The 26,049-nt window shown below is 39.9% G+C and overlaps 1 protein-coding gene across 2 annotated transcripts in view; it reads right to left on the bottom strand.

Moving 5' to 3' along the window:
- GABRG2 (gamma-aminobutyric acid type A receptor subunit gamma2) overlaps positions 1-26,049 on the bottom strand; it is a 95,178-nt gene that overhangs the window by 47,955 nt on the left and 21,174 nt on the right. For both annotated transcript variants that reach the window (XM_005297981.5, XM_005297982.5), the window contains exons 2-6: positions 13,873-14,021; positions 12,091-12,158; positions 10,229-10,449; positions 8,229-8,311; positions 7,394-7,531 (exon numbers count right to left, since the gene is read on the bottom strand). In XM_005297981.5, the coding sequence (XP_005298038.1) occupies positions 7,394-7,531; positions 8,229-8,311; positions 10,229-10,449; positions 12,091-12,158; positions 13,873-14,021 (659 nt within the window). The remainder of the gene's footprint in view (positions 1-7,393; positions 7,532-8,228; positions 8,312-10,228; positions 10,450-12,090; positions 12,159-13,872; positions 14,022-26,049) is intronic.

Raw genomic sequence — 26,049 nt, forward strand, 5'->3', positions numbered from 1 at the left:
GCAGGCCGAGGGACTTACTGGCCGCCGTTTCCAGCAGCTCCCATTGGCCTGGAGCAGCAATCCGCAGCCACTGGGAGCCGCGATCAGCCGGACCTGCGGACAGGGCAGGTAAAGACATCGGCCTGGCCCCCCAGGGGCTTTCCCTACACAAGTGGTGACCCCTGTTTGAGAAACCCGGCTCTAGACAACACCTATCAGGGATGGTCTAGTTCAGTGGTTCCCAAACTTGTTCTGCCGCTTATGCAGGAAAAGCCCTTGGAGGGCCAGACCGGTTTGTTTACCTGCCGTGTCCGCAGATTCGGCCAATCGTGGCTCCCAGTGGCCGCGGTTTGCTGCTCCAGGCCAATGGGAGCTGCTGGAAGCAGTGAACCGCAGCCACTGGGAGCCGCGATCAGCCAAACCTGTGGATGCGGCAGGTAAACAAACAGGCCTGGCCCGCCAGGGGCTTTCCCTGCACAAGTGGTGGAACAAGTTTAGGAAGCACTGGCCTAGTTATTACTTAGTCCTGCCTTAAGTGCAGAGGACTGGACCAGATGACCTACTGAGGTCCCTTCCAGTCCTACATTTCTATGATTTCTTAGGAGAATTCAGCTAGAAATATTTAAACTGACAGAGAACATAAGAGTTACTGTACCACTGGGGTGCTGAATATCAAGATTTGGGGTTTCAGTCTGTCTTTTCTGCCTGCTGCTTTAAATGTTCCATTGTCCTACAGAGAAGATGTTCTTTTGGCTCTTGTGTCTGAAGTCATAATTTAGTATTGCTTTAAAAAAAAAGCAAACAAGGGTTGCGAAATAAATATCCCCCTAAAGCATTAAGAAGGGACCAATAAAAATCCCAAAGATAATCTCAGACTCACTAGTTGTCCACTGCCTTGCACCTGTGCAATGTGATGTTTAGGTGAGTGCTGCCCACTGCTAAATCCGAATACAAGTATTTAACACCTATTAACTAGCTAAATTCTTCAGTTTTGGCCATGGAACACTTGGTACTGCTCAGGAGGGATTATGTGCGTAGGTGGCTTTAAAACCCGCTCCTCCCTACCACCCCTAGTCCTGTGGCTGCTGTTCACTGGGCTGGACCATCAATTCAATTTAGAGCAATTTAAGGGTTGCACCAACTTGCATTGTCTGCCCAAGGCATTGCTAGGTACAGGGACATTTCAGCCATGACCCTTTGGCCCTATCCCTGTACTATGCTGGCTTCTAAACAATCTCAGGATTGTGCTATGTAGAGGAGAACCTCCTGCAGCCATGCAAGTCAGTTTTAGGGTAGCCTTGAAGCAGAAGAGCAGTTTGAAATCTGGCCTAATGCAGATGAGAATTGGGCTATATAAGTCATCTTTGTACTTTCCTGATCCTGGGTTGGCTGTGCCAGTCATGGTCATCTCCCATAAGAACAGATTTAGGCTGTGCTAATGTTCACTGGCTGCTAGTGGCCCAAAGAACTGTTATGGCAGTTGGGGTAGCCAACACATAGCGAGGCATTGGACATGCCCCTGTCCCGTAAATGTGCCACTATTCAATTAATATTGCTGATCACTGCATGAAGCTGCTGTGCAATTGCAGTCTCATGTCTGCTCCCTGGTAAATATGATTTAAAAGATTATCAAGTGGATATGAAATATTTCTGTGAATAATAATGTATAGAATACACTATGTGATGCTTTGCTGAGTTTACGTGAGCATCTCCATTTCCTACAGAGACATCTAAATATGACATACAAGTATATGTGTCAATACCATAGTTCAGATTAAAGCAGAAACATGGGAGAAAACTGATGCCTGTTAGGTGCTCTCTAGGATTTAGGAGGATTGACTGCCTGCCAACTGTTCACTTCATTACAATGGTGCATCAAGATCAAATATAAGAGCATGTAAATATGTTCTGTTTAACAGAACAATACCTCTGACCAAATTAACTTGTGCAAGCAAAGAAGGTTGCTTGGGGAAAAAAGGTTAGTTTCCTACCTGAGTGAAAAACATCAATACAGTTTGACCAAGATTTTGTGAGCATGGACTGAGGTTCATGGACTGCATGAAACCTCATGCCCAAGCTCAGTTCAATATGAATATTTCATACAGCTGTGTGGTAATGGCCTATGGACATGTGAAATATTTGATTGTAAAGCATGTGAGCTAAATCACTGCTGTTCCAACAACACAGATCTCAGGAAACAAAAACTTGATTCTCAATGACATTCTGCCGCTTTGCTCAACTCCACAGCACAGACAGCTCACTTCACCCATGGCTAAAACACAGTTACCTCTGGTGTCGTGCTATAGGTGGCAGCCATTCTGTACCAGCATCACAATAGCTTTTCAGTAGGGAAAAAAATAGTGCATCCAACTGAAACTACAGGGGAATATTTGCAGGCAGAGTGCAATTATTTCCACTTAGGAATCTGATGCTGAAGAGCTGTCTCCTGCTGCACAGTGAAATCGTTTGGCAAATGAATTAACTGCCTGAAAGCTTCCAAATGTTTCAGGTATATCCGCACAGAATGCACTGACTGTTACTGTGCTACTGAGTGTCTAACGATCCAGTCATTTCAGTGGAGTATTCGTAGACAACTGCAACAGCAGCTTAGCACCCTTAGAGTTAATATTTCTTATTTACAGGAAACAAATTCTGGATGTCATCAGAGGCTAGAGCCCATTTGCTCAGTCTTCACTTGATTTTTTGGTTCCATGTGACTTTCCAGGTAAATTAGAGATGGTTTGAAAAGTTCACTATTTATGGGAACAGGTTCACAACTCAGAATGACTCACTGCATTTAAAAGGAGATGATAGAGTGGCTCGTGATATTCTAGTCAGTTTTTTTCTTTTGTAGAGGACAATATTCTAGGGCCAGATTTCCAAATTTGGGCTCTCCCAATTGTGTGCTGATAGTCGTGTGTGCGTCTAACATGTTGGTTGTGTGCATGCACATTAGGTAGTTGCATGTGCATGCAGTCATTTAGGCAGGGCTGTCAGGTCTTACACATGTTATTTGACACTTAGTGAACAACCAGTGGGGCCTGGGTATCACAATATCTGTGTGAGCAGCTCCTGTGAGGCCTGACGCACTCACCACATCTAAACATTGTTGTCATAATCTGCATCTAAAAGGTGTCATGTAAGACATCATATCAAAATTCATAACTCACTAGTCCTGAAAATCATGGGGTATATGTATGGCATGGGTACAAAGAGTTATAATTATGTTCTTAAAATGTGTTGGGCAACAATACATAAGCCCAGTCTGTCACAGATAAAATAATGTGAATTTGCTTATCTGATCAGCCTAGTCTTCAGGCAGAGATAATGGAAGTACGCTTACCCATAAGGTAACAAAGCTATCAAGATAACAAGCAGTGGAGAAGACAGCATGGTGTCTATACCCCAGCAGCAGAGAGAAACTTTGTCCGGGTTTACTTTTCAAACAATACATTTCAAAGGTTTGCTGAACTATAAAAAGAAGGGGAGAGAACCCCATAGTTATCCTTCACCTAAGGAGTCAAGGAAACCAAGTGCTTTGAGCTCTGTGTGTTGTGTCCTGGCTAAAGGTTTAACCAGTTATGCTGAAAGAAAGTCCATGGTGAGAAAAACAACTTTGAACAAAAGACCCTTGCTTGTTAAGTTGAGTTTTAGTCTTAGAAACACATTTTTACTTTGTATTTGTTTGTAACCATTTCTATCCTTATTGCTTATACTTGGTATCATTGAAACCTATGACCTTTTGTTTATAAACTTGTTTTACTTATGCCATAAACCAACACGGGGGCTGACTGAAGTGAAGTGTTTGTCAACCCCAGTTAATAAGCTGCTGTGTACAGTCTCTTCAAAGGAGCAGCAAACTTGCTAAGGTTTTCTAGGTGCTACAGGAAGAGGGTCTGGCATGGCAGAGAAAGTGGTTTCTGGGAGAGAAAACAGGGCTGGAAGAGCTTTGAGGTTCCCGTGCAAAGAGTAACTGGGCAGTGGAAGCCAGTGTATGAACCCGCATGCTTGTATGCTGGCTGTTGGTGTCAGAGCTGTGAGCCACAACAGCACAGCAGTTAAGGCAACCGGAGCTGCAGGGCAGGTGTTGACTGAACCCCTTACTGCCCTGGGTGAACCCTAGAGCATCATCTGCATTCATCTACGTAATGAATTCATCTGCAGTATTGTGCTTCCTCACAGCCCAGCTAAGAGCTTGCACATTCAGCTGGGCTTGGCAGGAAGTGAGGTATCTTCTCTGGGTTACAGGGGGCTGCTATGGCACCAAGTTTTAGGGAACCTTTCTGCTTCTGCTTAGTCTGCTCCTACTGATGGAGCCAGGCCAGCATGGAGTGCTGGGAAGCAGGTGGTTCTGGCTAAGAGGCAGGGTTGGACAGAGTGGGAAATGTGCTAAAATGAAAGAAAAGCAGATTTAGGGAGGCTGTTCCAGACTCCCACTGCCCTAGAACAACTCCCTCGGTGTCTTCCACATCCAACTCTCATGCTGTGCCAGTTCTTCCTGCCACCCAGAAACTCTCTAGGCTCTCTCCCCTCCACATCCAATTAACAGATTTTCCTCCCGCCCCTCCCCCCCAGTATCTTTCCCTCCAGGCCATAACCTGATCCCTATTGGCTCCTCCAACACACCAAGTTGCGCCCAGTTGCCACTGCTCTAGGGGCCCATGAAGTAGTAATCAGTGACTGTTTATCATTACAGAGAAATGTCACACATGGAGCTACACAAAATTTGGCAGCTATGGTAAGGCCTTGTCAATTTTAGGGAGTTTTTTTCAAAAAATTCCCAATGATTGTGCCACTGAGCTACACTATGGATCCACCACTAGGACTGCCACTAGTCCAGGTGGATAGCGTTCTAGGGACCAGACAGGTCAAGCATGTGTCCAAATGCCTTACTTGTGCACACACATTGGGGATTTCTTCATATAAGTTAGCTATATGCAAATGTATCCATGAACGCTCGAGAGGCCGACTTTTAAACTCAGTTGAGGAATAAGCAGCATGAAATAAACACATAGGGAACAAAGGCATTGAATTTTGGACCCTGAGTAGAACAGCAGGAAGTATAGCTTGGTTGCATTGCAGACGTGTAAGTGTGAACCGTGGCTACAAATGGAATGCATTTAAGAGTAAGGACACTGAGTAGAAATGAATCTTATGCACCTTGTCGTAACTGCAATTCTCAGCCTGATCATAAGGCACTTAGCTATATGCTATTATCTTTGGCCTCTCTGGCATGCAGTAGCCATCATACTGATGTAGGAGCAGGATTCCCCAGGCTAATTTTGTTTATACGTGTGACCCTGCACACCTGCACTGGGTTGAATCAAGGCTAGACTCAGTTTTCATGCAAATAGCTCTAGCAATAAAAAACCGAGAAAAGAAAATAGAGAGAACATATGATAAACACTACAGGGAGGAGATGCTTATGAACACAATGTTTTTCCAAGTTGTCTGTGCATCCCCAGCAGGCCTTTAAGAGAAGCTCGGCAGGACTAAGTTGCTTTGGAAAGCATTTCTTGTCACTGATCTAGTGTTGGCTAAAGTAGGTTTTTACTGACTTTAAATGCACAATTAATATTGATTACTTTATTTGTTTAAGTAAATGAAAAAGGGCAATGTGCACCAGCATACTAATAACAAATATGAGCTTTAAATTATATTGGTTCTCTCAGAGCACTATCGTGGTTTCTCAGACCAGATTAATGGTCCCAAAGGAAGAGCTTTTCGTTTTGTGAGAATGCATCATTTCTTTCAATGAACACTCTCTTAACATTACAAGGAACATCATCAAATGCTCTTGATTCACAAATGCAGGAAGCAGTGGAACAATGGAACTGAAGCTTGTAGCATGTTCAAATTGTATTACTTTCTCCTTCCAGCCAAATATTCTCCATTAGAGAATGGAAAAAAACCAAGGAAAGGGAAACAGCAAATAAAAGAAATGCAAGTCAAGTTTGAGTGAAGTCAATGTGATATTTGCTGCAGACTTTAATAGAGCAAGACCAGACCCTAGAACCATCCACTTATTCATTGCTGCCTTTTGTGGATGTGCCTGTTTTAGGGGCATGACTGAGGAGAGATGCGATGCTGATTATATATTTTTCCTTTGGGGGTGAGTGACTCAACCATGCCTTACACAATGCAAGTTATTAGTAGCTGTGTTCCACCACTCTCTCCTTGCCCTCCTTTGCACCTTTCATCTGCCAGAAATGGTGAAAGGTCAAACATTTCCTTAATGAGATGACAAAATATTTTCTACAGCAAGGATGGCAGAAAGTGCTTTAAGACAAATGTGACCACAGGCTAAGAAGCTTCAGTCCTTTTCTTCCTACCCAGAAGACTAAATATGTCATCAGTGGTTAATATCCACTTTCTCAGGAACTAGGAACCCGACATATCCTGAACCACATTGTTTTCACTGTGTATAATGTACAAGCAGGCAGCTTTCAGCACTCCTTTTGATTATGCTGGCAATGCGACCCTTTTATTAATAATTATTATCATTAATTATTGTCACAAACCCACAGATCTCTTTGAAATTGTGGAATAAAATTTGGTATAATCAAAAGAAACCTCTTTCATTTTAGCATTCCTTTTGAAAGTAAGAATCAACAACAAAAGAAATGTACATGAAAGAATATTAGTATGCAATACCCTTTTGGACCCTTAATAACTTCCACCAGTCTCCAAATGGCTAATCCTTTCCACCACCAATGCTAGAGTGTGTGTGTTTCTGACCTGATTTATTAAGTGGCATGCACTTTCCTGCCTAGTTAATGGAGTAATATTAAAAATGGTGAGCTTCTTACTTTATCATTTTAAAGTCTATTACACATACTAAAGGAGGGTGACACAGATAGAAATATGGAGCAGAACTACCTGAGACACACCATATCTAGTTCATAGTAGCTTTTAATAATTCAGAGCTAGCCCCGAGTAAGGGGCAGTGTGCAGCTATGTTGCTGCAGCAGGGACTTGTAACTTTGGGTCACAATTCTCTCCCTGGCTACCCCCTTGCTTTGGGGGGAGGAGGGACAGGTATCATCTAGTATGGCCCAATAGTAGCTTATTAGCCTCTGCACAACAGCTCAGCTACACAGCCCAGTGTCCTTAGGGATCCAGTAAGGCTGCACTTATTCTCTGCTACCCACTCCCCATCCACCTGCATTGGAAGGGAGACTGTGGCCTCCAAGAGGCTGCTCTCTCCTTCCTATGCTGCTGAGTGTGCAGGGCAAGCTTGTGCAAGAGACAGCATTTCATTTTGCAGGATACATGAAGATCTGGTGACTCACAAGGAGTTAAAATCAATTTGTTCTACTAATTGCCAGTGCTGAGCTCCATACAATCATATATCTTTTTTAACATAAAACAAAGAATTTGAATGAAAACAGATTAGAAAAAAATAGTTTCTTACCTGAAGTTGTCTTCACCACCTCAGTAGAATTTCTCAGTCCAATAAAAGTAAACTGGTAGAGCCTCCAAGATCTGGTGTCTCCCACTTCCACCGAACTGCGTTTCCACTGGTAAATAATTTCTTCCCTGGGGTAGCCATCTTCAAGACAATTCCAAATACAGCTTCATACTCTTTTAATTTTTTAATTTTAATTTAAAAAATTATGTTGTGGGAAACATCTTCATTTTCTATTTATCCAGAAAAATATGGAGCAACATAGTCGGGGCGTGGGGGGGGGGTATGTTAGTTACCTTTCAATTCATTTAATATTTTATTTATTTTCCAAAAGCGCATTTTTGGATGCCTCCTCTTTTCTCTCTCTCCCCCCCCCCCCCCACCAACTTGAGACATCTAGGGCACAATCTGGCCCTTCTGAAGTCATTGTCAAATTTCCCATTTCACCCTAAAGCTTGATTTCAGAGATGTCAACCCACATGCCAACAGTAGTCAATGGAGTGGCACACATATGCAACAAGTGTGACAAAGATCCAGATCACAACATTTATTAATAAAAGCTAACTCTCATGGCAAGCATAATAAAGCATTATGAATATCTGTGTATTCTCATCTACGCTATGTGTTTCAAAGCACATACCATTCTCAAGTATCATTATTTATTATACTATATCTGTGAACATATACAATGTGTACACATTTACAGAATAAGTTCCAGATCCTCCCTGATCCAAATTCAATTGAAGACAACAGATTGTGCTGATTTACCCTAGCTAAGAATCTGGCCCTAAGTATGCCAGTGCAAATGAAGGTGGAATAGGTAATTTAGCACACTACTTACAGCTCGAAAACTCCAGCGGACAGGAATGTTCATCCATTGGGAAGTTGTGTAACTGCAACTGACACTCAGCATCTATTGTCAACCTAAAGAGAAGAGATGACAAAGATTTAGTATCAGAATATACAGCGCATGCCATAGTAATTTCTAATGAAAACTAGTGTGGCCCACAAACCAAGATTCTTATCAACATGTCCCCAGCCTACAAAATATACAAAACACAAAATATTATACACACATAAGTACTGTGTACAATGGGTATAATTAAGACATGATGATGGGATTGAAATGGGAGCAGGGTTGGGCACCTAGTAATTCTTTGCTCAGATTATTGCCTTTTTCTTCCTTTCTCATTTCATCCCTCATTGATTCGACTTCAAGATCACCTAATATACTCCAAGAAGGTAAAGCAATCTGCTCATCAGATAACAATATTCTGCTCTCTAAATACGATTTTTTCACTGGTGTCCTTGTTTAAAACTGTTCGAATTTACCACATGCTCCATAAGTTCAGTGACAGTTTGGGTTTGTTTTCTGTTGTGGGGATGTTTTAATATCACTCACTAGCGTGAGTCCAGTTGGATCTTTCAGGCTTGCAAAAAAGCTTAAGTCTGTGTTAGTAATTCTGCCTCGAGGGGCAAGGTTGGCTAGAACATAGTCATACAAATGCCAAGATTCTCACTATTTTCATTAGAAAATCACTTAAGATTTGTTAGGGAATTTAGTGCTCATGAAAGTGAGTGACCAACAGCAGTGGCTACAGCCAGGCATAATTCCGGCATGCACTGTGCAAGCTTCAACACACAAGTCTTTGCTCAATATACCATATTTCATCACTTCCAATATTCTTGTAATATGGGATCTTGACTCAAGCCAAGATTTATTATCAGAATTTGAATGTTACTGGTGCTGATCATGATATTTAATAGAACTACTGATTACATGTTAATGTCAGATCACTAAAGAGAGAAACTGAGTGTTTTGAGGAGAAAGGAAGTGAGGTCTGAAGAGAGAAGAGAGCATGGTTTGAGATATTAAGACCTATTTAACATGTCAAAAAGCAGATGTAGGATGTGATTTATCAGACTGACTTTGATTCACACTGGATTTAAATTCCAATCATTTTCCTATCTCTTCTTCAAAATCTGATGCATAATGAATGTAAAATAACTACAAAATAAAACTCTTGTAATTCAGACATTTCTTCCTACATCAAAAAAAAATTCTTAACCAATGAAGAATGAAGACATTTTTTTATTAACCTCTAAGAAACCAAAAGGGAGATACATGAACTGATAGATACGTACACTGTCCTAATAAAACTTTGATGAATATAAACTCAATAGGCTTTGGATCAGACTCTAAAATGACTGATATTACCTCACCCATTTTGTCTTTATTTCCACAAGGATTTCCAGGAATTAAACATTTTTCACCTGGGAGCTTTATCCAGCTCCACTGAAGTCAAAAGGAGCATGAAATGGACTTGAATGAGAACAGGAAACTTTGATGCAAATTGGTCATAAATATGATTAATTCAATCAATGATTTTAAAATCCTCTAATTTAATAGCTAGAAGAGAAAATGATAGGAGTGGCAAAACAACTGATAAGCGATAAATTGTAAACACAAATCAGGGACAAGATTGTGATACCCTTATATTGAATAGTTCCTTATGCCTCATGTAGTTCTATTTACTTTAGTGAGATTCCTTGAGGAATAGGATAGTAAAATCTGGATGAAAATGAGACCCTTAAACTATGGCAATATCCATCCCTCTAAATAGACAAAGTACAAATGATCTAAGCATTTCACATTTTCCAGGACATTTTAAAACTACAATCAGACAAGTTATGTTCTAAGTCATGCATTCCAGTTATGTTTAAATCTCTCCTATGATTAGAAATTAATTTATAAGGTATTTCCTATTCACATTGCAATTGCATAAATGTACTTCTTTGGCTTTTCCTTGAGGAACCAAATTTAAATTCAAGTGTAAATACCTTAGTGTATATAGCACTCTGCCATCATTCCAGATCCTGAGCATCCTATTGGGCGTTGTTATCCAATGAGCATCAGCCTTCTTGGAGTTTCGGAAAAATGTATCTGGTATCCAGATCTTCCCAACCATGTTACTGTTCAATCGGAGCACTTTTATCGTGCTGTTGAATTTCAGACGTCTGTCATACCAGGTTTGGGCGAAAAATATATCGATTGTGTATTCCTGTTCATTAACCAGAAATAGTAGTGAAAACATTGTGCACGGTAGTGTCAGAGGTGCACTTTTAAAAGCATTTCTCTGAAAAACCTGAAAAGGTATTTGCAGTCACTACAAGAGGGATTGATGCTAAAGCTGGTTGAAAAACTTATTTGATAAATGTTGTGATTTTTATTTTCAAAAATTAAGGTTTGTTGCTCCCCCCCCCCATTATTCACCCAGTTATAACTGATAGCTGCTGGTTGTATCTTTTTTCAAGTCAGTATGTCCCTCCCACCCTCCAACCAGTCTTAGTTGGGAGAGGTATGTTTGATCAGTTAGGTAGGGGATACACAATCCCTAGGGTCCTGTGAGGAGGCATGGAAAGAAGGGGAAGGCTTAGCTGAGCTGGAACCTCCCCTTTCTCTTTCCCTGCCCTGGCACCTAGAATGCACATGGAGGTCATGCCTGATCAGGGTGTGGGGTCAGTGGAAGGGAGAGAATTCTCTGCCTCTCCATGTCCTCCCATTGGCCAGTCTGTGGTAAGGAAGGAAGACTTGATTGTCCCTTATGCTTGTCCCCTTGCTGCAGCCATTCTGCAGCTCTTAGAGGTATCGTTTGAACTGTGTTTCCAAGAGGCTGTGGGTCTGGGCAGTCACTAGTTTGGGGCATGAGGAAAATATTTGTTTCATATGGCAAGATTGGCAAGGTGTCTGATCAGGGTTTTTTTCTCCTTCCTTGCAGCATCCTGGAGGTCCAATTCTAAGTTAGTTAAGAGAGAAATTTAAAAGCTTTATGTTAATAAGTGACATTTGTAATTTTGTTGCAATTTGCAGTCACTGTGAAGATCAAAGGGGCCAGCTACCAACAGTAAATATAAGAGACCCAGTAGAAAACTGGTGGACCCTATCAGCGTACAGACCTTAAGTCTTCACTATCTAACCTTTTATGTACACCTTCATTCCACCTCATGGGGAGAGGGGAAGAGGATTCAGAGGTGTACTGAATCCTAGGGATCAGGATGAAGGGGGCCACCCCTAACTATAGGATATTTGACATCAGGTCATTTAAAACCACAATGGATCAAAGGAAATGTCTGGTATCTCTTGTGGAAGGTCTACCCTCCAAATATTAAAAGTTAATTAAAATGCAGATCCATCCCTCCATCTCTGCTTCATTCTACTGTGTGTCATGATCAATGTCTTTATTTCTATATCAAACAATGCCTCTAACACAAGTGTTATGATGTACGTATTACACAGGCTGTTTCTGGCTGTGAGATGACACGAATACTAAAGTATTGGCCCCTCCTCACCCAAATTATCAACATGTTCTGGACTGGATCTTGCAAGCCCTTGCATGATTAAACAAGGGACCACAACATGGTTGCACAATTGTGAGCTAGAAACCGTGTAATAATGTTATTAAACACACTCACACCATTTTCTGATATAAAGAAAACTTCTGCTTCCACTTCCCCTTACAACCATGCCCTACTCTTCTCCATGAGATTGATATAATAAGTCTTTTAAAATAAAATACATACAGTGCAGTGTCAAAAATAATGGAAGCATAATTGCACTGCAACTATAAAGGAATTATTGCATGCCTCAAACCGAATATACCAATCATTAAAAGTGTAGCAAAGTGTTAAAAACAGTTACCTACCATATTGATAGCATTCACTGGACCGATGCTATTTACATACATGTCAGTGTGAATTACTGTTGGTTTCACTGCAAGTAAAACAATAAGAATTGCTAATACAAATGAAGGTTAAAATCCACTACATAAAAGTGTTTATTTTGTGTGTGGTTGGGGAGTGGGAAGTAGGTGTGTGTGTGTGTGTGTGTGTGTGTGTGTGTGTGTGTGTGTGTGTGTATGTGTGAGAAAGAGAGAGAGAGACGCACATTTCCAAACAGCAAATATAGTACAAAATAAATTTTACAGCAATAATTCCAGTTCCTCAATAGACAGAGAGATACTTCAGAGCCGGATTCTGATTGCACTTTTACTGGTGTAAATGAGGAATAATTACTGGACTCAAAGGCAATACACGGGTGGTGAGTGAGATCAGAATGATGCTATGCCCATGTCGTGTTGTCTGTGTAGGGGACTTTGTTTCTCAAAAACATATTTGATCAAATGCTTCTCCTTGAGAAAACAAACACTTTTTTCAGAGTCCTCTTACACTGTGTTTCATCACTCATTTCACATGATGGGACTCAATGCAATGTGACAGCCATAGCCTGAAGTGATGTCTGCAGATAAACAATCATTTCATGAGTCCAAAACAACGTTTGGGGCTTGCAAAACAGGAATGGAAAACAATTGTTAGACTAATTTAGTTTGAAATATTGTTCCCCCACTTTGACCATATTAATTCCAGACACTCCTACTTAAAACAAAATCAATCTTCCCAGATTATTTTTATGGATGTTCCACTCCTTTTATTCCCTAAATTCTGGGATTGGGAGAACAAGCCATACAACATTTCTGGTTATGTGTTTCATTGGGAATCCCTCTGCAATTTTTACAATGTGTACGTAAATATTATCATTGGGTGTTACCCACATAAACACTCAGGTTAACTTTCTTTGTGGAGTGTAGGTAAAAATTGTCATCCTTGGTTTTAAACTTTTTCACAGACTTGCTTGAGCTAGCCTATTTCATGGAGCTTGCTGCCCCCTACTTCCCTTTGTTTCTCTAGTCCATGACTTCTCTGCTCCTTTCCACAATCTCATTATTATTATTCTATGAGACCCTTCACTTCTGTAGTTTTTATGATCTGGAATAGGGTTCATATGTTGCTTCACTTCTTTAACTACTCCATTGCTTTTCTAAGCTCATCCGAAAACTCATATGAGTGAGAGCCTCAGCTGATGAAAATGGATATAAACCTTCAGTGGTGCTACGCTCATTACTTCAGCTGAGGATCTAATCCATATCGTCTCCCTTTTTCTATACTTCTTTCTACCCTCTCCATCTGCTGCTATGTATTATTTGTAACTCTGTGACTGTATAATTTAACTGTTTAGAGCATTTAGTGATACTCACCAACATTTACAAAACTGAATGCTTAAAGTTAAACTCCTAACTCCATGTTTTGGCACAAAATAGAAGTGGCCTGATTTTCAAAGTAGTTGAGTTTCTGCAGCTTCAGCAATTTCAACAGAATTTGTGGGTGCTCAGAACTATTGCAAATCAGGCCACTTAGGTGCCTTGAGATGGATTTATCAGCCTATCCTTATACACCCTTATACACAAGCCTGACTTACACATCTTGGCCAGAGAGTTTATGATAGATATTATAAAAAATGAAGTTATATTGTATTATATTATGTTTTCATACCTTCTTTGTGTGGATTATGCTTCCAATACATATATTGCAATGTGAGAATTCTCTTCCTCCAGCCCCCGTTTCAATTAAAAATAGGTTAGAAAACATACCTCCTATGTCAGGTCTCAGTTTGTTGTCATATCCTTCCAGCAAGCCATTTAAAATCAGGGTGACATCACTCTCGTGGACTTTGGGAGTCAAAACCCATGTTTTGTTGGATGTATAATCTTCATAGTCATCATCCCCCTTTTGGCTAGAACTGTGAGGGAAAGAAAATTGAAGAACAAGAAAGTCTTGAAAATCTGAATGTTGGAATTACATCCATACACAGCCCCTTTTGAAAACGTGCTAAATGAATAATCCGGTTCTAATAGCACTGCAGTACTTCAGAAAGCATTACACAATGTTGCCCATTTGACGACAGAAATATTGTAGACAGGATGTCATGTATTACCTAAGGTTAAAGTTCACTTTAACCTTAGGTTCACTTTAGTGAGCTTTCCTTTGGTATAAAGAGATCATTTCCTGTGTATTCTATGGTACATCAATGCTTCTGTCCTTTGAGACATCTGTTTCTTCTCCTCTTGACTCAGCTGGGACCTATTATAAAAAAATCTCTCGTTGTCACTTAGTTTCTGCAAAACTCCAGTAGAATATTACTTTGTACAGACACCATGTACTTGCATTATTTCCCTTTGAGATGATAACTTGACATATCCTATTAATGACAAGACCAATAATTAGATGAATTCAGACAAACTGTCATGTAGCCTCACTACTCTACGACGAGCCTGAGTTTGTTGCACAACTGGAAAATTCAACACAAATAGTTTGGGACTTGGTTTTCACTTTCACTTTTGCTCACCAGAGGCCAACCAAAAATAAAATAGTCGATCTGCAATTTTTTTTTCTATCACCAAACTAGGACTCACAGGAAATCCAGTAATCCAACTCTCATACTATAGAAAGGGCAAGTCAGATGCTGAGAACTGTAAATTACAGCCTGTGTTTTCTTCGAAATGCCTGGCTCTAATACCAGGGAAAGTGATACTTCTCTGGCACAGTGTTAGCAGATACTGTGCAAGCTCTTTCACACAGCTCTGCCGATGCTCCTCTATCCTGAGCTGCTGCAAGATTCTTCCTATTCCAGCCTTCAGATCGTTCTTGATTTGAGACTGTTATTGGTGCTGAAAACATGCTAAATTATATGGGGTTGGGGTGTTCACAAATAAGAACTAGAAGGAGGTCGCCACACTCATTTTTGCTTGAAAACACAGTCTCATATCCATAATGTGCAAATTATAGCCAGACCTGTAAGAGGCACTAGTGGGGGAGGGATACAGGAACTCTATCTGCTGGATCATCAGCTGTGCTGAACTCATGCTTGAAGGGAGGCAACCCTAGTGCAAATAAGTGCGGCCACGGGATCCCCAGCGACCACTCTACTGGCCCAAAACTGCAGTGAGCTAAGAGCCCAATCTTTCATCCTTAGATCACCATCTCTTTGCCTCTGGCCCACTCTGGAAAACCCTTCTGTAGAGGGAAGAAAGGCTGGGTGGCATAAATCCAACTATGCTTACTCTATGCCACTATGGGATTCCAGCAGCACAAATGAGATTTAACGAGGGCTGAAGATCTGGATCAGTTTCTCTTCCCAGTACAATATCATGGGAAGAAGCCTTAATGAAGCTGCTTGCTTTCCCTGGTAGTGATCATGCAAGGTTCTTAATGTCTCTGAGAGGAGCTGAATGCCCTGCCCTTGAAGTCAATGGGATTTAAAGGCATTTGGCATCTCTCAGGAAGCAATGCGGGACTGGACTCCAGAGTGGAAGACAGGGCTATTTGGTGATGCCGTCAGAACCATACATTCCGGAGGAGGTAAGGCTGGGACAAGGTCAGCACTACCTTCCCTGTACACAAGCTAGCACTTGGAAGCTGATACTAGAGGTAGTGCATGCTATACCCTTTAAACATGTTTAGCAATACCATTGTTGTGTGCACTCCCCCAGACATCCCTCTGTACTGCTTAGGCATCATGTGCCACCAGCCATCACCAGTCAGATACTACATAATCCTCCTCCACCCAGCCTAAGAGAGATGTACATAATTGAGCCTTTAATGTTTATTGGCGATCAAAAGGACAATTTTTAATTGGCACTGTGCTGCATAACTCTCCGCTATGTAGAGACAAACCGGGCATGGATAATTAAATTGGTGAGGGAAGCTGGTTTATTCAACTGTCTGGAGTTTCAAACATTTAATTGCATTTCAAAGGAACAAATCTCAGGCAATATACACCCTCCTGTATGGCTCAAGAATCCATATAATCTATATTGCAAACACGGGATTGAATTATATGTTTTTTAATCTGTATGAAATGCATAGAAAACCCAAATTAATTTATCACAGCCATGAGTCTTTGATGTAATCAATTAAAAGTTTTTTCAGAGTTCCTTCTGAAGCAGAATTTTCTATTTTCCTACGTGAAAAAGAAACTCTAAATAAAACATCTCTTCACTCACAGAACACATTCCTGAGTACGAGGGAGGTGAACGAGGTTTTTAAAACTTGAGCTGCTGATTACAATGGTTAGAATGACAGAGAGAATAGTATTCTTATTTGGCCTAAAAGTATAATACTGAAGACATAGTCCACGAAAGACTTTAGAGTCTGGATTCGCAGTTTTATGTTGTCTGCTTCGTACTGCTCTGGTGACACAAAATTGCCATAAACCCAATTTAACTGACCAGTGAAGCCAAGTTTATTACAGCGGTGTTGCATCATCAGAGCAGTGCAAGGCAGCCAGAGCGAGATGGTGAATCTGGCTCCAGGGAGTCAGTGGACAATGAGTCTTCAGTAACTGTATTCTTATCTGACCTAATAGTCAGTCTTTTATGAGTAAACCTAAGCACAAGATTAGACCAAGTAGCAGTTTTTGTTTAAACTTGGTTATTTTTAATGTTACTCTTTGGTGCCCTTCTTTTACATTTTTATAATTTATATTTTTGATTAAGTGAATATAGATATATTTTAAAATATCCACATAAGAGCTGGTTTACACAAATGCAAATATAACCTGGTAAATGTTGCCTGTGATTTAACAGCAGCTTTTTAAAAAAATGCATTTACTAGACAAACAGTGATGAAGTTTAATATTGGGCATGCTCTGGATATATAAGAAAGCAACTATTAAATTGTAAATCGTGACCCTGACGGATGAGGCTGGTCATGCTCTGATCAATGCTGGATACAAATCAGGGACAAAATTGGCCCGCGCTGTAGATGTTAGTTTTATGATCAGAAAACTTGCTATGTGAAAATGGCATCTCCTCACACAACAGAGCTGCACCTTGTGTCACTGAGAGACAAAAATCAAGTTTTTGCTACCATAGACAGTAAGCATTAATTTTTGCAGAGTCCACAGTTATAAGGTAATGAGCTCCAATGCATTCTGCTCATGCATCTACTGCAGAAACATTAATCAAAACCATGCCATTTAATGGATATAATACAGTTTGGCCCACCAAATGTTATTACTGGTGATGATTCAGTAGCCAAAAGTTAGTGTTTCAGGCCTCAAGATACATTTTAAGGACTAATATGTAGGAAAGAGTTCTGTCTTTTTACTTGTAAACTAAGCAAATGTGGTATAAAAATCCTACAGAGAACAATAAACCTGGGAACTCCATGATACTATTTTTAGAGTGACTTTTCAGAATAGAACCTGGCTTTAAATTGAATAAATTCTCATATAGCAATATTTCCACAATCATATCAGTATTTATTTCAGAGATCTAAAGTACATACCAAGAAGAAATTCTCTCCTAGCTCTCTAAAATGAGTTTGCTTCATTGTGTTTCTGTCTTATTTAAATAATGTATGACTTCCAACTTCTAGCTCTAAAGAGCATTTTAGGGGGAAAAAGAACAATTTTAACAGCTGTCTCTTGTTTATTCAATGTTGAGTAGAACTTACAAATTTGTAAAAGTTCCCTTTGGCAGTACATGGAAAAAAAAATTTTTAAACTCTTTTTCCTTGTGTGTTTTATATACTTACAATCTATTGGTTTGAATTCTTTAGTCTGTTTAAGATTAAAGTATGCCCAATACTGCTAATCTCTCAATTATATGTAGATATGAAGGACATATATAGCATTTTATAAGACCATGTCTATTACATTGATAGAAAAAGAAAATATAGTGCAGTGCCGAATGTATATGGAAAATAAAAACTTTTGAAAGTGAAGAAATGGAACACAGTAGATGATGCAATAGGAGCTAGAATGCTAGAGGAGCAATAAGACTTCTTGAAATATCATGCATAATTGTCTATCTAATTAGGCTGGAAGCTCTTCTGGTCTGTGTTTGTACAGAGTCTCGCACAATGGCCCAATTTTGATTGGAGCCTCTAGGTGGTAATGTAATACAACTATATTATTAAGTTTTATGATATGCTCTTTTAAAAATATTTAAGTTGAGAACATCTCCTCATTATACCAATGTTTTCTATTCCCAATTGACAGTTCCTGAGTGGTGATGAGCACCTGTAGCTCTCGTTGACTTCATGGGGACTTGCAAGTGTTCAGTACCTGGCAGGATCAGGCCTAATGGTATTAAAGGATGGGAGAGTTTAGGACTTTTCAGATTTATTTTTCGAGACATCTACAGACAACTTTGTTGATTGGCAGCACACTAGTACTAAAGATTCCATTTCATCCTTGATGATGAATTTCAGGAGCGGGACAGTGATCTGTTTGCTCTCCAGGGAGGTAGTGTCTATTAAACCTTCATCAGTTGCCACTTCTGGCCATTTTGAAATCCCAAACCTAAAAGGAAATCAAAGGCTTCAGGAGTGATTTAATGAAGGGACAGTCAGTCTGATACCTAATGAAAGTTATGTTCTTAAAGCCCCATTCATATTCTTAAGACCCTCTGAGCCCATATTATCAGAAACGGACTGGTCTATCTTCCAAGTGTTTTCAGCATCATGAAACTAAACTGGTAAAACTCTCCTATCAAGATTATTTGGAAACACTTAAGGAATTATCTTTTTTATCCTTATGAATACTAGAGGACTTCAGATGGAATACTCAAACGAGTAAGCAAATGTACATTTCTGTTTTGCTAATGTGCATTAAAGCATATTTTTTAAGAAGTTAATTTGTTTTAGTCATTTTGACACAATGATATGCCCTCCTATCCTGTTGACAGCCTGAAAGAATAAAATATAGGAATTCAAGCCATTTTATCAGAGGTGTTTGGTCTACTGTTTTGAGGTAGAACTTCCTGAGTTCTAATCCCTGCTCTAAGCCAACTCTTTCTCTAGTTTTGGACAAGTCACTTAATGTCTCTACCTCAGTTTTCCCATCTGAAAAATCCAAATAATAGTAATACCATCATAGGTCAGACTCTGATCTCCTAGCTTAATATTTAATAGAACTTCAATTTCAATGGGAGTACTTCAGTAAAGTACTATTTAGTGTAACTAAGGGAGTCATAATCAGGCCCCTAGAAACTGATCCTGAAAACACTTATGTTCCTATATAACCTGCCATGCTTGAAGAGTTACTTATGTGCATGTTTGCATGATCCTGTTTGCATTACAGTGGAACTCCTCATTTGACTCAAGCTACTGACATGCATGTTGGCAAAGTACTTTGAAGCTGAAAGTTGCTAAAGACTAATCATTATTTATTAAATTAGATCAGAGAATGCATGAATTTAGATCTAAAGACACATCATCCCACAAGACTGGGAATCAGGAGAATTTAATTGTATTTAATTTATATGTATTTAAATGTGTCTGTCTAAAGCTAAAGGCACACATGGATCAGTCCACAAATGCATACAAAATTAAGAGTCAATTCCCAGTAGCGTTACAGATTTTGGACTTTGAGTAACATAGCCTTTTTTGTCTCAGCTTTCCCAACTCTAAAATGTGGATGACAATACTAGCCCTACCGTAGAGTGGACTTAGTATTTAATTCGTAATGTTCATTAAGCTCTTCAGATTATAGAAGTGCAAGTCTTATTCAAGTTGTTAACTCTTATGGGCCAGATCCTTAGACCCTATGCTGATTTCATAGAATCATAGAGTTAGAAGAGACTGCAAGGGTCATCTAATCTAACCCACTGCCAAGATGCAGGATTTGTTGTGGCTAACCATCCAAGACAGATGGCTGACCCAGCTCCTTTTCAAAATCTCCAGTGAAGGAACTACCACAAGCTCCCTAGCCAGTCTGGTCCATTGTCCTACTGTTCTTACAGTTAGGAAGTTTTTCCTGAGATTTAATCTAAATCTGCTATGATGTAGTTTGAATCCATTGCCTCTAGTCCTGCCCTCTGTCAGAAAAGAACAACTTTTCTCCATCTTTTTTTATGGCAGCTTTTCAAGTATTTGAAGACCACTATCATTTCCCCCTCTTAATCTCCTCTTTTCCAAACTTAAACATACCCAATTCTTTCAGACTTTGCTGATGTGGCTTGCATTCCATCCCTTTGATCATCTTTGTCGCTTGCCTCTGGATCCTTTCCAGTTTTTTTTCTACATGCATTGACCAAAACTGGACACATTACTCTAGCTGAACCCTAACCAGTGCTGAGTTCCATGGTACTATCACCTCCCATGACTTGTATGCTATGCCTCTATTAATGCAACCTAAAATTGCATTTCCTTCTTTTGCAACAGCATTGCATTGCTGACTCATGTTGCGATTGTGATCTACCCCAACTCCCAGATCCTTCTCAGCAGTGCTGCTCCCAAGCCAGTTTGCCCTCATTCTGTATTTGTGCATTGGTTTTCTTCCCTAAGTATAGCATCTTACATTTGTCTTTGTTGGATTTCATTTTGTTTTCTATAGCCCATTTCTCCAATTTATCAGGGTCCCTCTGAATTTTAGCTCTATCCTCCAAAGTGTTGGCAACCCTCTCCCCCCAGCTTTGTGTCATCTGCAAATTTGATCAGTATGCTCTCTGTTTCTACATCAAGTATGGCATTATAGAAGTTAAACAACACCAGACCCAAGAACAGATCCCTGTGGAACCCCACTTGAGACCTCTCTCCAATCTGACATCATTCCATTATTAGTTATTCTTTGTGGTTGTTTAACCAGTTATGTATCCACTTAATGGTAGTTCCTCCGAGCCTGCATTTCTCCAGCTTACTTATCAGAATGTCATGTGGGACTGTGCCAAAATCCTTGCTGAAGTCCAGGTATATTATGTAGGTATATTACCTCATCTGTTAGCTAATCTTGTTACGTGCTTGTAGAATGACTCATCTACTTCCTCTTCCTGATTTGGTGATCTACAAGAGACTCCCACCATAACATCACTACTATTCTTTTCCCTTTTTATCCTCACCCAGAGACTCTCAGTAGGTCTGTTGCTCACTTCCTCTTGGACCTCAGAGCAAGTGTATACATTCTTGACTTACAGCGCAACACCTCCTCCTTTTTTCCCATACCTATCCTTCTGGAACAAGCTGTATTCCTCCATGTTGGTAGTCCAATCAGGTGAGTTGTCTCACTAAGTCTCTGTAATGCCAATTAAGTCATAATTTTCTTCATATACCATGACATCCTGCCAGTGGCGCCGGAACCCTTTTAATAGTGGGGGTGCTGAAAGGTGGGGCCGGACAGAGGTAATTGGGCAAAGTCTGAGGGCAGGCGTGGGGCCAGAAGTGGAGCCATGCAGCCAGGACCCTGTGTGCAGTGCCAGCAGCAGAGCCCCAGATGTGGGACCAGTGGCCAGGACCCTGGGAACAGAGCCCCAGGAGTGGGACCCTGGGCGCACGGCCAGCGGCTGGGAAGCGGGTCTGGCAGCCAGAACCCGAGCCCGAGGGCAGGGCCAGGGACCAGAGTCCCGGGAGCGGGGCCCTGGCGCGGAGCCCCATGCACTGGGCTGGGGAGTGGAATCCTGGGCACAGGGCCAGTGGCGCCACATAAAACCTGGGGTGCTGCAGCACTCCCTGCACCCCTAGTTCCTGTGCCTATGCATCCTGCTTTTAATACCAGCTGTGGATCCAGTCCTCTATATTTATTGCAATACCAACTGTTCACACTTCTGGAGATCACTATTCTCAGGAGAGCAAATGTAGTCTCTATATCCCTATTTATGGAAGCCCTTTGATGGTATAGATGGTTCTCTTGTGCAAGCCCTTAACTAGCACAAAGCCCAGTTCCATTGACATGTGCTCTTCCTCAGTGCACAAGAGTGGAGGATAGCAGGGTTAAAGGATCATCCCTTACAAAGTATCCTGCTCCCATGGTGGAGTTGTGTGGTGCTATGGGGAGTTACTTTATTCAGTCAGTGGGTTGATGCAGCCTGTGAAGAGCAGCTCCTGGGAGGGGATACTTTCCTCCTCCTCTTCTCTTGGCTGTCTAGGGAGACACTCGTAGTGCAACTCAGTACTAACAGACATGGCCACTGTGCTCATATGCTACTCTTTAAATAAATACAAAGAATGGAAATGCACATCCTCATTGTGTATCTGCTCCTGCTCCTAATATTTTGCCACTACTTTAAATGAGGTTAAGGTACAAGAAGTGACCTCAAAAATGACATTTCAATGTCTTAAATATATTCTCCCTTAGAGATTTTGGAGTTGAGTTTGTTTTGTTCACAATTCAACATAACAGGCCTAATTATCTATTTCTATACTATCATGATTTATTTAGTTTCTTATACAATGCCCATCATTACACTTTTGGATTGCCTTTTTTGCTAGCCCTCATTTAATCTATGACCATTCAGGTTTCTGTTTGCAAAGAGTAATGTATGTAGCTGGCAGTTTCCTCAAGGGGAGATCAACTCCTGTTTAAAATTTATTTGGAGTAACCCTAATCAAGTCAAAATTATCCAAATCAGAGACAAATTAGTATAATTGAGAGGTGAATCAGACCCACAATTTCTTGGCCAGCTACACCTAGCATGTGAAAATCAAGCTGCACTCTTTCTGATTTCTATATTATCATGATCAACAATAGTATTTTTGAAATCTAAATCTAGGGACAGATTGTTGACCACATACTCCTACTAGTGATCAATTAATCGTGCAGGTAATCCCACTGAAGTTATGCAAACAACTGTTCACTGATGTGAGTAAAGGGTTCACAATCTGGCATTTAGCAAACAATTTGGTTGGTGTTTCAGGAGGTAGAATAGAATGCCACTCACTTCTCTCCAGCTGTAATGGCCCACACGTAGCCTCAACATTCAGACCTGGGGCCAGATACTCAGCTGGTGTAAATCTGCATAACTTCAGTGTCTTCAGCTGAGATATACTGATTTAGACCAGCTGTAGCTCTGTCCCTTGATTCTTTGGCCATGTAAAAGTTTCCCATTAAAATAAACTTCAAACAGGAGTTGATCTCCCCTTGAGGAAACTGCCAGCTACGTACATTACTTCTTGCAAACAGAAATCTGAGTGGTCATGTTGTTCCTGAACAAAAAACCTGTAACAGTCCTGGACAGTCACCGACTAATTAGTTCAAATCTACTAGAATATGTTTTGTTTGGTTGTTGGTGGTTGTTGTTTGTTCACAATCTAATCTTTTATACCAAAAAGGCCATAAAAGCCAAGCCAGAGTTAATCTATTCACACATACAGTAAATCTTCCACTAAAAGCACTGCTGTTTTCTCCCTCACACTGAAGGATTGCTCTCTTCCTTCGTAATACTATTTAACTTAATGAATGCAAGTAAACACAGTCAAGCTAAACTCATGCTCTGATACATAAAAAAAAATATTATCCCAATCTGTCTGTCATACATTATTCATAATGATAATGTGCTCATTCAGAGGGAAGGACATTTTCCATGTTCCCATTGCGGATACAGTAAGGCATGAGACACTGTGGAGACTGGAGTATTTGCAGGAGGTTACAGTACCTCTGGAGATATAGTCACTGTCGTATCATTTCTGGTTGATTGCAGATCATAGTCTATGTAAATCTAACTCAATTAAAATGAAATATATGTTTACATAAAATCATGGGTCAAAACATTCGATCTTTCTATCTTAGGTACATAGATAGCCACCACTTCCACACTGAGTCTCCCATAATCTTTAAGTCCTAGGCTAGTGCTTTAACCAATGGACAATGTTTCCTGCACTACCCTTAATTCTTTATTATTATTACCAACACAATTTCTACAGTCATGTCTCGAGGCTCCAACCCAGTTGTCGTTTGGAACTATACAGTCACGTAACCAAAGGATGGTCCCAGTCCCAAAGAGCTAACTCAGTATGTAGCTCCATTGAAATAAATGGAACTACTTGCAGAATACAGACAGGCAAATGCTCAAAACTTTTGAAGGTATAATAATGTTAGTCTTGGGTGTGATTTTTTTACAGCATTTTTATTCTGGCAAAAGCCACAAGGTAGAAGCAGTTAAACCTGCAAGAAAGTGCTTTCGCCAGCATAGCTTGTTTTATTCAGGGAACTGGTATGAGTTATACTAGCAGAAGCACTTTTTTTTCCTGGTACAAGCTGTGTCCATATTAGAAGAGTTTGTTGGTAAAGCTATATAGGACTTAGGTACTAATGATTGTCAGTAAAGGTATCATAGTCTTTCTGCAAATGAGACTTATCTAGACAGCAACATGGAAGGGTATATCGAAGTAGCTGATCTGATTTACAACTCGAGTACTCCAGTTTTACAGTAGTATAATTCTATTGAAATAAAAATCGGATCCCCAAAACACAGTATATGTATTTTTTCTAATTCTCCCCCCTTTAGAAGAATAACTCTATGAATCTGTGAATGGCTTTTTTTCCCCATTATTGCTTGGGCTGTGATCACATTCCCCACATAAGCATGTGACATCCTGCAATTACAACACATTACACTACACACAGCTAATAGTTTCTTTATTCTATGAATTTTTAACCAACAACAGTTACATACTCCAATCAGTCACACTAGCATAGAAATCAATTAATTTTTCCAGAAGCAACTAGCTAATTCCCAAGGTAACACACACACACACATGTGACCCACATTGTTTCTTCTAGGAAAAGCAGGATATGAACTTAAAACAAAGAAGCCATTACTGTCTCAGGGGAAAAAAATATTAGCACAAATCTTGTAAATCTAACAAGTAATTATTGGGAAAGAAATTAATGTCTGTTCCTTTACTGCTGCCGAGATAAAAGGGTGATGAGCAAATTGATTAATAGAATCCTAAAATCATAAAAATTAAAGAGGGAAAAGATGGTGCATATAGTTCAACATCTCTGCGAAAGTACAACTGTTCTCTATGGTATATTTTCCAGGGATATGACACCCAGCAAGCAAAGTGTCATAGCCTGAATCGTTCAAATGATTTAAATTTTCAACAAAAATATTATTGAACTTTGCAGATTTATAATTAAATAATCAGATTGAAACTCAAGATGTCTAACAGTAGTAAATGCTGTTGAAACAGACACAAGATAAATTACTAGAGGCCCCCCAACTGTAGTTCAATACAAAGAACTATGAACAATTGTCAGAAAAAAATGCTAAGGGAAACAAAAATGATGGGAATTTCTGTCTTATTTGTCTGTCTATATATCTTGTCTGTCTGTCTGTTAAATTGTGCTCATCAGTGTTGTATCTGAGCTGTTAGTTGGTCCTGTCATTGCTCTTTCTTCAGATATGGATATCCACAACAAGCATCAAAATGTTTCACTTCATTTATTTAACATTTATATGATTATAGCATATGAAGCAATCCTTGATTTAATTGTGTTGACTGCTGCAAGATTTAGTACATTTAACATTGCAATTTTACCATAGTCTGCAGGGATCTTAAAGCAGCCACACTGTATTTCCTTGATATTGCATCGTCCTCATCTGAATTAATAAATTCATATTTTTTAGAAAATCATGTTCAAGAGTAAGAGAAATTAAACTTCAGAGTTACTCATGTAACTGGGGTTGTTCTGTTAGCTAAGGATTTTATTTGGCTCCTAAATATGATTTCTCTCCTTATGTTAAAAGACAAAGGAGCTTTTAGTCAAATCACTGAACCAATATTAATAAATAATGTGACTCTTCTGGGGCAGATTAAGACAGTATTGACTACCCGAAGTGTTCAAAAATTATAAAGTATGCCCTCAAAAGCTCACAAGATTGACTTAAAATGCATGAGATTTCCTATATATATATATATATATATATACCTTCCAGTTTTCAAGTTTTTGAGGCATACATTTTCAAGCTTTTCTCTACCATGAAGATTATTACTTTTCATTACCATGAAGGTTATAAACTCACTTATGGCACCTTTAAGACTAACAG

The sequence above is a fragment of the Chrysemys picta genome, chromosome 8 (assembly GCF_011386835.1).
Source record: "Chrysemys picta bellii isolate R12L10 chromosome 8, ASM1138683v2, whole genome shotgun sequence".
Classification (NCBI taxonomy): Eukaryota; Metazoa; Chordata; order Testudines; family Emydidae; genus Chrysemys; species Chrysemys picta.